Source organism: Chionomys nivalis, chromosome 18 (assembly GCF_950005125.1).
Source record: "Chionomys nivalis chromosome 18, mChiNiv1.1, whole genome shotgun sequence".
Taxonomy (NCBI): domain Eukaryota; kingdom Metazoa; phylum Chordata; class Mammalia; order Rodentia; family Cricetidae; genus Chionomys; species Chionomys nivalis.
In genome coordinates this window covers 15,354,477-15,366,858 of record NC_080103.1, presented here as the reverse complement: position 1 = coordinate 15,366,858, position 12,382 = coordinate 15,354,477, and the positions used below count along the sequence as shown (strand labels likewise).

Here is a 12,382-nt window from a genome sequence, read left to right as displayed (position 1 = left end):
TGGAGTACTTGTTTTCAGAATCGAGACTTCTAATGTGCATGTATTTCACCAAGAAGTGACAAAAATGTGAAGCAGCGTGGCCCAGCTGCCCACAATAAAAATGATCATATAATATGCCCTGACAGAAAGAGTAATGGCACCTCAAAGCTATACTTTAAAAAATGTTTCTTTAGCTGGGAGGTGATGGGGCACACTTTTAATCCTAGCATTAGGGAGGCAGAGGCAGGTAGATCTCTGAGCTGGAGGCTAGCCTGGTCTACAGAGTGAATTCTAGGACAGCCAGGGCTACACAGAGAAACCCTGTCTTGAAAAACCAACAAAAAATGTTTATATAAGTACATATATATATATATATATATATATACACTTATACATCCATGTGTGTATATGTGTATATCAAATTCATGGCATCTTTTTCTTTGTCATTGTTACATGTATGTATATATGTATATATACATATAGATATGCATATGTATATAAATACAACCTGCTCGGTCCATTTAGTCTTACTTATATGTGTATGATTTCATGGCTGACCACTTGGTGTTGGAGAAACAATTATGGGGCTCCTTCCTGGGGATAACTATTTCTCCTGCTCTCAACAAATCCTTAATTGCCTATAGTTCTTTGTCCGCGGGTGGGGCCCAGTGAGATTTCCTTCTTCCATGTGAGCTTGTCTATTGGTGTTGTGCTTCTCAGGTCTTGTTTAGGCACTCAGGTTGTTGAGGGATGGGTGAAGCTTCTCTGCCGTTTCTAAAAGACATTCTCCCAGCAGATTTCCTGGTCCTCTGTCACTAACCATCTTCTGTCCCCCTCTTCTATGATGTCACCTGAGCCTTAGATACGGCAGCAGCGTTGGAGATGGGCACCCTACGATTACTCGTTCTTTGCATTTTGACTAATTATGGTTTTCTGCAATGTTCTCCTTTAGCTGCAAAGAAAAGTTTATTTGATGAGTAATGAGAATTACACGTATCTGTGGGCATAGAGATAAATATTTAGAATGTGTGGGGAGTTAGGCTGACTTAGTAAAGTAGCAGTAGTAGGTTCTTCTCTAAGATTCATGACCTCGTTAGCCCCGTGCAGCTGGCTAGGTTTCCAGTACCAGGTATGGTTTCTCTCCTGTTCAAAAGGCCTTAAGTCCAATTAGAGAGCCGTTGGTTACTACCAAGATACGAGTGCCAGTATTGCAGTCTTAGGAAATTGTGTCAAATTGGTCACAGCTGGCTGTCTACCCTATATATAGAAACAGGATCTGTCACTGTACCTGGGGCTCACTGATTTAGATAGATGAGCTTGCCCATAAGTCCCAGGAATCCTCCTGTCTCTGCCTACTCAGCACTTGGGTTACAGGGACACCGCTGTGACCAACTTTTACCTGGATACTGGGGATGCAGTTCCTTAAGCATGTGCAACAGGCATCTCCTCAGTTCTAAAAAATATATTCTCAAGGTGAAGTGTAGTATATAAGAAAAGGTTAATAAAGCATAAATGTGAACTTTGACAAAAAAGCAGAAAATAAAACCTGTGCAATCAATACAAGGTTCAAGAAACATCATTAGGTCCCTAGAGGTGCCCAGCCATCCTGCCTGTACATCACTGTACACAATCCTTCCTCTCAAATCACTCCTGACTCTCATGATAACCACTTCCTGGCTTATGATTTTTAACCCAACTAAACAATAAAATGTGGTTTTGCCTATTTAAAAATTTTTAATTTTAGGTGCTTTGGTGTTTTGTCTGCATGTATGCCTGTGTGAGGGTGGGTGCTGGGTCCCCTGGAACTGGAGTTAAAGACAGTTGTGAGCTGCCAAGTGGGTGCTGAGAATTGAACCCGGGTCCTCTGAAAGAGCAGCCAGTACTGTTAGCTGTTGAGCCATCTCTCCAGTCCCTGTTTTTAACTTTATAAAGGATAGACTTCCTGTACATATTCAAAGAGATTCGAAGGTATTCTGGATCTGATCAGATATAATCCTACATGTTACTGCAAATAGTTATAATTTTTACTTTAAACTTTTAAAAATATTCCATTTTATGATACATCACAATAGTGTATCTATTCTACTGTTGGTGGATATGTGAGCTCTCCCTTGTTTGGGGTGACAATGAACACTGCAGCTGTAAATATTCCTTCATATTTATAAATATTCCTGGTATACAGTGTCCACATTTCACTAATGCTCCCTGGCTGAAAATGTTCCTCTGTAGTCATTTTCTGGTAAGTAATTATTTTTTCTAATGTGTCTAATTCCTATTTATAGATATTCAGCACAAAAAGTGTGATATAAATATATAGCATTGAGATTTATGAATACTTGAATGTATTTTTAAATTATTACTGGAAATGTGTGTGGTTGGGTATTGATTAGTTTCTCGGCCAGTTTTAGTTGAGTGTTTTTAAGATGCAGTTTTTAAGTTTTTAGTCGATTCCGTCAAGCAATCGCTAGCCCCATGTGGGGGAAGGAAGCCTCCTCTGTATCTTCTGGTAGTTTCTGTCCCTTCTCACGAGCTCTGCACGGATCTGTCTCCCCCCACAGGAGTCGCCTGAACTCTTTGTCCCTGCTCTGCTTCTCTGGAGCCTGTTCTGAAGGATTCTATTCTGTCAGCTCCTCTGTCCCTGCCACAGCTCTCGATGGACGCTTTTGATGTCATCCACCCCGTCTGGTTCTTCAAGGGTTCCCGGGCCCTCATGGCAGATCTTGTCCATCACTGTGGCATCATTGTCTCTGGTCTCTGCTCTTTCAGAAACACAAGACGAGATCCCTTCCCTTTTAGTCTTAATAAACAAACGTAGTGATTTTTGGAAAAAAAATAATGCCGAATGGAAAAAACATTTCTTGTTTTGTGAATTTTTTACTCTTTTGGCTTTCTGAGGAGCCCACCACCCAGCTCCCAAATAAATAGTCACACCCAGAGGCTTATTCTTAGTTATGTTTACCTAACAAGTGTGGCTTGTTTCTTGCCAGCTTTTCTTAAATTATCCTGACTACCTTTTGCCTCTGGGCCTTTATCTTTCTCTACTTCTGTATACCTTTCTTTCTCTCTTACTCTGTGACTGGCTGGGTGGCTGGGTGGCTGGGTGGCTGGGTGGCTGGGTGGCTGGGTGGCTGGCCCTGATGTCCTTCTCTCCTTGTTCTCTTGCTCCTCTTTTTTTTTTCTTCTCCCAGATCTCTCCTTCTATTTATCCTCTCTGCCTGTCAGCCCCTCCTACCCTTGCTCCTGCCTCACTATTGGCCATCTAGCTCTTTATTAAACCATCCAGTGTTTTAGACAGGCCCAGTAACAAAGCTTCACAGTTTAACAAACACAGTGTAAACAAAAGTCACACACTTGAAATTAATATTCCCCAGCAATTTCTCTATAGGAACATGACCTTTTGATCACATTTTCTCCTTTAAACCTAATATTCTGAGGTTTCTGTAGTTTTTTTTTTTTAACTCTTACTCTATTGAGGGGCCTGCCACCAGCTCCCAAATAAATACACACGGAAGAGGCTTATTCTTTCTTAAAAATGCCTGACCTTAGCTTGACTTATTTCTTGCCAACTTTTCTTAACTAATTATCCCATCTATCTTTTGCCTCTGGGCTTTTACCTTGCTCTAATTCTGTATCCCTTTTCTCTCCTTCTTTTTCCGTGTCTGGCTGTGTAGCTGGATGGCGGATGACCCGTTCTTTTCTTACTCCTTAATCCTTCTTTATTGTGACCATCTCCTTCCAGAGTTCTCCTCCTATTTATACTCTGCCTGCCAGCCCCACCTATCCTCTCTCCTGCCTTGGTATTGGCTGTTCAGCTCTTTGTTAGAACATCAGATGTTTTAGACAGGCGAAGAATCACAGCTTCATAGAGTTCAACAAGTGCAACATAAAAGAATACAACATATCTTTACATCAATAAAACAAATGTTCCACATAACATACAGGGTAAACAAATGTAACACATCTCAAAATCATATTCCACAGCAGTTTCAATAGGAAAATATCCTAGCTGAAAACCATAAGAAAAAAATTAAACTCTGAGCAAAGAACCTGCAGGGCTTCATAAAGCATCCTGTCTAGATTTCTCGGTCAAGTGAATGGGCCTTTCTAAGAAATCAGAAAGCAAAAACAGCAAAATGAAGCAAAAGCAAATAGAAAAGAAAAACCTTTACAGTAGACAGGAAGTGTTGTCGCCACTTCCGGTGCTCCTTTTATCTACTTTTGCATCAGACATGGCTAAGAGCTACAAATATCTCCAACTAGCCAGCAAGAAAGACTAAGACCTTTAAGTCAAGAGCAGAGCTGAGGACTTTGCCTCTCTTGAAAGCCCTTGCGTGAGAGAAACTGTGTCATGGAATTTGAGGTTTGGTGGTTTATGCTGTTTTGCCATAAAATACCACACAAAAAAAATCAGATATTATATTACCTTTTAAGTAAGTCCATTTAGACACGCTGTTGCTTTGTGGGTGTGGTCTTGGTACATGGTTGAAGCTAAACGTTTTCAAAAGGAGACCAGGCCTATGCTAGCTTAAGTAACGGAGGAGCAGTGACCTCACTGAGCCATTCCGCTGCCAGCCAGCCTAAGGAAGGCAGTGAAGATTTGAGGTGATGATAACCAATAACCTGAGATCTCATTTACTAGGATGGTAATATAGAGAGCTACATGATGTGGTACCCTGGGAATTAGAGCGCTCATCTATTTTTATTCCCCTTCCTTCCTCCGACTTGCAAGCTAAGCTCAGCCTCGGCCAGAGGGAAGTGAAAATTCAAGAAGGCCCTCTGTACAGAGCCGAAGGTTACCCTGTCAGCATCAGCTGCAACGTAAGTGGTCATCAGGGACCTTCTATGCAGGATTTCCAGTGGTCCATTTACCTGGCAACAGCCCCGACCAGGGAAGTCCAGATCATCAGTACCAAGGATGCCAGCTTCTCTTACGCAGTGTATGCCCAGAGGGTGAAGAGCAAGGAGATCTACGTGGAGAGGCTGCGGGGCAACTCGGTCCTGCTGCACATCACAAAGCTCCAGATGAAGGATGCTGGCGAATATGAGTGCCACACCCCCAACACGGATAGGAAGTACTTGGGAAGTTACAGTGCGAAGACAGATCTAACCGGTGAGCTCTTGCTAGCTAGCCCCTGGCAAGCCTGTCTCCACCATCACAGTGCCCTGCCATGCGAAAGGCTTTCCACTAGGCTGCTTGCTCTGGATACCCCTCCAAGTATTTTGGAAATGTGTTACAAGTAGGGGTCTCAAGTTTTCTCAGTGACCTACCCCACACAGATTGAGCCATTGTGGGGGCATTTCCAAGGTCCCCACTCATAAGCTGGTAGTAGCAAAGCATTAGATAGACTTTTGCTTGTCCCCTCACCCCATATCACCTTGCAACTTGCTAAGAGAGATAGCACTAATATCATAGGTGATGTCATTAACCGTAGGGTGGTTATTTTCCAACCACCATTTTCTATCACGTTGTCCTATGGAGACTTCTATAGGAATTCCTGCAACTGTCATTTGCCTGGTGTATCTAGCTTTCTTTTGCAGTTTAGCAGACACCTCCATGAATTCCAGGATGCAGATTCAACATTACCACCTTCTCAGAAACCTTTAGATCGCCTCAGGGCCTACCCCAACTTAATTCTTCTTAGTTCCCTGCTCACACTGTGTTTACCAGCATTTGCCCAGTTATGCCATAACTGGCTATTTATATGCACATCTTCCACCACTTCCAAGCTCCTGGGGACACCCACCTCTTAGAGCAGTGTCTGGAGCATCTGGTGACTCCATCTCTGTGCTGCTTTCACACGGGCTTGGGCTGGATGGCTTACATTTGAGGAAGAAGAGAGTGGTAGGGTCCTACGAGGGCTATGAAAACTTTGGGAAAGATTGCATTGGGGATCTGAATAACAAATGATATGATTTCAGGGCTCTGTAATGGAGAACGCAGATTAGGGTCTGGGAAGGGAAAGGAAGCGAGCCACTCATGTGCATCTAGAGACGCAGGAAGGCTGAAGGCCATAATCTAGACCTAGAAGCTCCAGTGCTCCTTCCCCTGGTGGCTGAGTAGCTAACCTGGCTCTAGCCTATGCTGATGGAGCAAAGCCAGGGCCAGACATCACTGAGCCACTAGCTGTGCGAAGTTCCCAATATCCCTCAACAATTGGGAAGGCCTGCATTAGAAAAGCAAACTCAAAGGATGTGCTTTGAGATAAGATGTAGGTGCCACCTTCCCTTGAGAGGGTCTAATGAAGGAAACATGGACCAGTCACATGACCACTGTTGCTTTGTTCCTAGTGATTCCCGACACCCTCTCTGCCACCATGCCCTCCCAGACGCTCAGGAAGAAGGAAAGTGAGCCATTAGAACTCACATGCGAGGCAACCAAAGCAACAGCTCAACATACCCACCTCGCTCTCACCTGGTACCTGATGCGGGAAGGAGAGAGCCAAGCCATTGAGATCATTTCTCTCTCCAGGGATTTTCTGTTGGCCCCCGGGCCCTCCTATGCAGCTAGGTTCGCGGCTGGTGACGTGCGGCTGGACAAGCTGGGTGCCACCTCCTTCAAGCTGTCCATAGGCAGGCTCCAGCCCTCAGACCAAGGCCAGTTGTTCTGTGAGGCCACAGAATGGATTCAGGATCCAGATGAAACGTGGACTTTGATCACAAGGAAGCGGACAGATCAAACAGCTCTGAAGATCCAGCCGGCTGGTAATTATCTTCTCAGGAAACCTGTGAACTTGCTGTCAGTGGTTACACTAGGGATAGCCGGATAGCTTTTTTTTTTTTTCTAAACCTTTTATTGACTTTTCCTAAAAAGTAGATAAAAAGTTTAAGTTAATTTTGTGTTTGTCATCTGGGAAGCATAACTAAAGTGGAGGTGTTCCAGAATGTTCCATTTTGGCTTTGCTCATGTGAGATTTTATATGGGACAAGAAATATGAAACAGCTAGATTGGATGCCACAAACCAGCCTTGGACATGATTTTATAACCATGTTTGTCAGGCATTTTGTAAGCATGTTATCTTTATTATTTTATTGTAGGTCAAATAATCATCCCATAATTTGGTCAGCCCCATGTTTTCAAAACAAAGGACCATAGTTACAACACCCTGAGTACGTTCTAATCCCTGCTGGGGAAAAGAGGAACCTACTTCCAAAGTCAAATCTGCCTCTCTCCTAAGACTGCCTACCACAGGCAGCTGGGCCTCAATGCTGCAATAATTTCCACTATGAAGCCTTGTCCCTGTTAGTAACAGAATGTCTTTCCACCAGACTTGAAATTGTCACCTTTTATGATCCACTGACATTTTTGTCAAAAGTAGACAGAAAGGCCTGGTCATTTTCTGGTCTCTTTATGTGCCTTGGTCCAAGCTAAAACTGAGTATCCACTGTTGCTGTGGAATATTTGTCTAACTAGGCAAAACTGTATTACATTCGTTTATGCTGTATTTGTTTAACTATGTGTTGCATTTGTGTTATTAAATAAAATTAACCTGGGCTCAGAAAGGTAGAGTTAGCAACTAGTTGACAGGAAGTAGCAGAAAGAGGTGGGATAAAAAGAGAGGGGCTTCTGGGGATGCCAGCAAAGACAGAAAATTAGCCAGTCGCTACTCTAACTCTATGCGCTGGCAGGTTTTCACACCAGCCTTTGAATTTCAAGTTTTATTAGAACAATAGAGATTCAGTAAAGTGACCTTTCATAGTAGCAACAGAGCCATTGTCTGGGGGAAAGAATTCCACCCCCCCCCCCCCAGGCTACAACCTGAGCAGCTGGGCCTCTAGTGTTTAAAATGAGCAGTTGGGCCTCTAGTGTTTAATGTATAGCCACTGTGAGGAAGGTAAAACAGCATTTTAGCGCCAAATGTGGGGCACCAAATGTAGCAGACTTTCTTGGACTGCCAGACCCCAAATCATTACATGAAGACGTATTATTAGTTATGAATGCTTGGCCTTAGTTTAGGCTTGTCCCACTAGCTCTTATAACTTACATTAACCTGTTTCTCTTCATCTACATTTTACCTCAGGGCTTTCACCTTATTTCACTCCATATGTCCTATTTCTTGCTTCCTCAGTGGCTGTCTGGCTGATTGGTCTGGGTATCTCCCTCTTTCTCCCTTATTTTTTCTTGAGTCTAAATTCCTCCTACTACTTGTTTTCTCTGCCTGCTTGCCCTGCCTATCCCTCTACTGCTTAGCTATTGGTCATTCAGCTTTTTATTAGACCAATCAGGTGTTTTAGGCAGACAAAGTGAAACCAATGTAATGCATCTTTACATAGTTAAAAAAAAAATGCAACATAAACAAAAGCAACACGTCTTTACATAGTTAAACAAATATGATATTCCACAACATACCGTGGAAAGGAATATTCTAGTGGTGGATCACTAACTTTATATGTTACTCTGCTCCATTACAAATCATCCTATGGCCCTCAAGTGTCTGAGATACACTCACTAGGTCCTACAAAGTCATATCACATATGCTCAGAAGTTAGAAAAATTCTATGATTGTTTCTTAGACAAATGAACAAAGTAAGAAATAAAGGCTGGGGATAATGGCTCAGAGCAAGCAGTGATAGCCCAGCACTCAGTGAGGCCCAGGTTCAATGCCCAGCACAAAAATGAAAGAGAAAACCAGAAATCATAATTTACAGCAATTCAACACAGCATGAAATATTTCACTTTTTAATTAAGGAGGCACGCCTAAGTAGATACTTAACACAACTGTTGCATGCTTTTTACTTGCTGGGGACTGCTTTCAGAAAACCATGGATACTGTCGTTTCTGGGTGATTAGGAATAGTCAGGGACTTTGTGATTTTCCTTCACTGTGGGGCTGTTTTGGAGTAGGGAACTCACAGCCACCATGGAACTGAAAGGCTACATAAGATGCAACCGTGGTATTGCTATCACAGATCTCATTTCTCGTGTGCTGAAAGGGGGCAAGTACTGTGGGTTTTCTAAACATCTGCCTTGCTTTTGTTGACCAGCAAGAGATTTTGAAGTGAACATCACAGCCAGGAGCTCACCTGCTGAAGGAAAACCCTTGGAACTTATTTGCCTGGTTGTTGGCAGGGGCAGTGACCTGCAGTTTCAGGGAGTTTGGCTCCTCAACGGGAAGGAAATTGCCCAAATTGATGCTGGTGGGGTCCTGAGCCTGAAGACAGACTACAGAGACAGAGCAAGTCAAGGACTGCTGCAGGTTTCAAAGTTAAACCCCCAGGCTTTCTCTCTCAAGATCTTCTCTGTGGGTCCAGAGGACGTAGGCACCTACAGTTGTGAGGTGGCAGAGGTGCTGAGAACTCAGACCAACTCCTGGCAGGTTCTTCAGAGAAAGCAGTCCTCAGTCACCCAGGTGAAGCTGAGAGAGCCAGCAGGTATGTGACATGGGGATAGCCACAGATGGTGCTGTCTTCAGACTCGCCCTCCCTGGGTAGTACAGGAACACAGTAGGCATCTTCCTTTAGAGTCTGGAGTCTGTCAGACCCCACTGGAGGTGAAGTGAAGGAGGGGAATGTATCAAGACTAGCCAAGATGTTGGGAGTTCAATTCCTGAGACATAGGCCATGGGTACCTCTCTTCATTTATCTCAGTTCAACTCTCTTGTCTATAAAATGACACAAGTAGGTGCCCTTAAGTCCCTTCTTGTCATCTTACGTTGTTTGAGTCTATTTGGCTTTTTGGGTTACATTTTTTTTGTATGCTAGGTTTTCTGTATTAATAAAGTCCTCTGACTTTATGTGTTTGTACACATGTACACACATGAGCATAGGCTTACAAGTGCATGAATATACTGCACATGTGTGTACCAGTGTGTGTGAATGTATGTGTATATGGGGGTTGAGCGGGGGTAGAGTCCCTTTTCCTGGGGAACACACGGCCAAGTAAACTGACCTTGAGTTGAGGCAGGGCAGCCATTTTTCAATTGCTTTCTGCTAATCTCGTTACGTTAACTTGCAGCGGGTCATAATTCTGACTCAGTGAGAAATGAGGAGACAAATGAAAGCAGACAGACTCCATTCTCTATGCTTGTTGTGATGCGGTGAGATGTCTGCTCAACTAGTCCTGAGCATCCCTGTGAATGAAACAGCGTGAGCCACTGCTGTGCCCTGTGTCTAATTGCCCTTCAGAGGCTCAGTGTGGTCCCCAGTGTAGTGATGTGGACACAATGAGGTTGTGGGAACTCCACTCTCACGGATGTATTAATGCCACCGTGGGAGACAGGACTGTATAAACGAGGCCACCATGGGTGCTTATTGCTCCGGCTTCCCTTTCTCTTCCATAAAGTTCTGCTGTAGCTGGAGGGTCCTCACCATGCCAGTACTGCAATATCTGGATTCTTTAAACCCTCAGAATCGTGAGCACCACGAACCTCCTTATCCATTACCCAGTCTCAGATATTTCGTTATTGCAACAGAAGACAGACTCAGGACAGTCACTTAGTTCATCCTTGCTTTATGGAGGTTGAGTGACTTTAATTATGTTTGAATAATCAGTGCTTTACATAGAGCAAAAACAGACGCACCCAGAACCAATATTAGAATCGTCTGGACTGAGTGTTAAAGTCAAAGTCTAGAAAGAAAATTTGCCCAAAAGCAAAAACTAGGGGAAGAAATTTTAATTAAAAATAAACTGAGCTAAAATGAAAGCTATCTTGCTACACTTGCTCATTAGGGTGTCTCCAAAGATAGATGGATGCCTCTTCGGCATTCTGCTCCCCGCTCCCCAGTGGCTCTGGAGGAAGATAGCAAGCCCTGGACGAGAGTGGCAGGATAGGAAGTGTCCTGGTGTCAGTTTACACGCTAAACATTTGGTCTAAGTTTCTAGGGTTCAGGAAAGACAATGTGGGTGGTTTACATATTTACACAGAACTCACTAAAACTCTGAAGTTTCCAGGCAAATATCTACCAACTTCCCTAAATCCCGTGTATAGGAACTTGACCCTGGGAGCTCCAAAGGGTGCGTCATGGCATTCCACTCCTGGTCCCGGGGACTTATCTTTCAATGATAAAGAGGGTTTTTTTTTTTCCATAGGTTGGAGTCCAACCTGGGCCTAGCATGTAGCAACTGGAAAACTTATTAACATATTTATTGAGGACCTTGTCTAACATTCTGTTTTGGAAAGTCAAACTGCTATTTGAAATATGAGCGGATTTTTATTGGTCCATGAATATTTTATTTTATTTTTTTTGATTTTTCGAGACAGGGTTTCTCTGTAGCTTTTTGGTTCCTGTCCTGGAACCAGCTCTTGTAGACCAGGCTGGCTTCGAACTCCCAGAGATCCCCCTGCCTCTGCCTCCCGAGTGCTGGGATTAAAGGCGTGCGCCACCACCGCCCGGCTCATCCATGAATATTTCAAACAGAAGGGAACACCCACTCTCCCTGTGCCTTTCTTCTGACTATGAGGCTAATGGCCACAGTGAATGCTTGAAGGGATGTTACCTGAAACTAATCACGATGGCTATGTTACAGTGGTGAAATTATGACTAGTCATTTTCTTTCTAGTTTCTAAATTTCAGTTATGAGTCATTTTTATATTAAAAACAAAAGGCAGATAGCATGATCGTGCCTCTGACACCCACAATGCAGAGGCAGGTTTGATAATTTGCTCCACCTGGTTATGAAGATTAGTCTTTATGCTGCTGTTGTAGCTGGTGCGTGCCTGCCTGAAGCGGTGGGGAAGAGCAATTTGCAGATTCGTTTAGATCCCCTTTAGATTTCTAATGCTGGTTCTGTTTTATTTTTCTCTTTTTGCTCTGAACTACCTCCGCTGTTGCCAGTGTCTCTTATTAAACACTAATGGTAATAGCTAACCCCTTTTCAGTACTCTCTGTAGCCCAGGGCCTAAGCCCTTTGTGTGGCCTTTGTTCAATCTTTTCAACAAAGCAAAATGTGGCTGTTGTTATTACCCTCATTTTTCCTGGAAAACAACGCGAAGGCTCAGAGAGGTCAAGTGTGCTGCCCTGAGTCGTTCTGCCTCTGGGTGGTGGTGGCTGGCCTTTAGTGCTGGGCTGCCCAGGACGCGGGAGCTCCTGATATGTCTGCATGGCCCACAGAGCAGCCGGGACAGGACCTTGCACAATAAGCATTTGTTGAGTGAATACTTACATTTCTCCAGGTTTTGAATTTCCCATCTGGGAGCCAGCCTTACATTTATAGTTATGCACAGTAATTCAAACATAAGAAGACTATCTTTGCCGATGATAAAAGATAGATAGATAGATAGATATGCATCTGTATACATGACTTGTGTATATATAAATATACATTTCCCCAAATTAGTTTCTTTTTAATGGTAGTATTATACACAGAGACCTAGTTAATTTTCTTACCCTGTTTAAAACACACCCTGAGTGGATTAGGACTGACTAGGGCACAGTAAATAGGAAGACAGAGAACGTATTGAAAACCC

The 12,382-nt window shown here is 43.5% G+C and overlaps 1 protein-coding gene across 1 annotated transcript in view; it reads left to right on the top strand.

Annotated features, from left to right (window-relative positions):
* The first annotated feature begins 2,632 nt into the window (after positions 1 to 2,632).
* Cd101 (CD101 molecule) overlaps positions 2,633 to 12,382 on the top strand; it is a 29,598-nt gene continuing 19,848 nt past the window's right edge. The window contains exons 1-4 of the mRNA XM_057793938.1: positions 2,633 to 2,729; positions 4,709 to 5,089; positions 6,268 to 6,681; positions 8,961 to 9,347. Coding sequence (XP_057649921.1) covers positions 2,633 to 2,729; positions 4,709 to 5,089; positions 6,268 to 6,681; positions 8,961 to 9,347 — 1,279 coding nt within the window. The remainder of the gene's footprint in view (positions 2,730 to 4,708; positions 5,090 to 6,267; positions 6,682 to 8,960; positions 9,348 to 12,382) is intronic.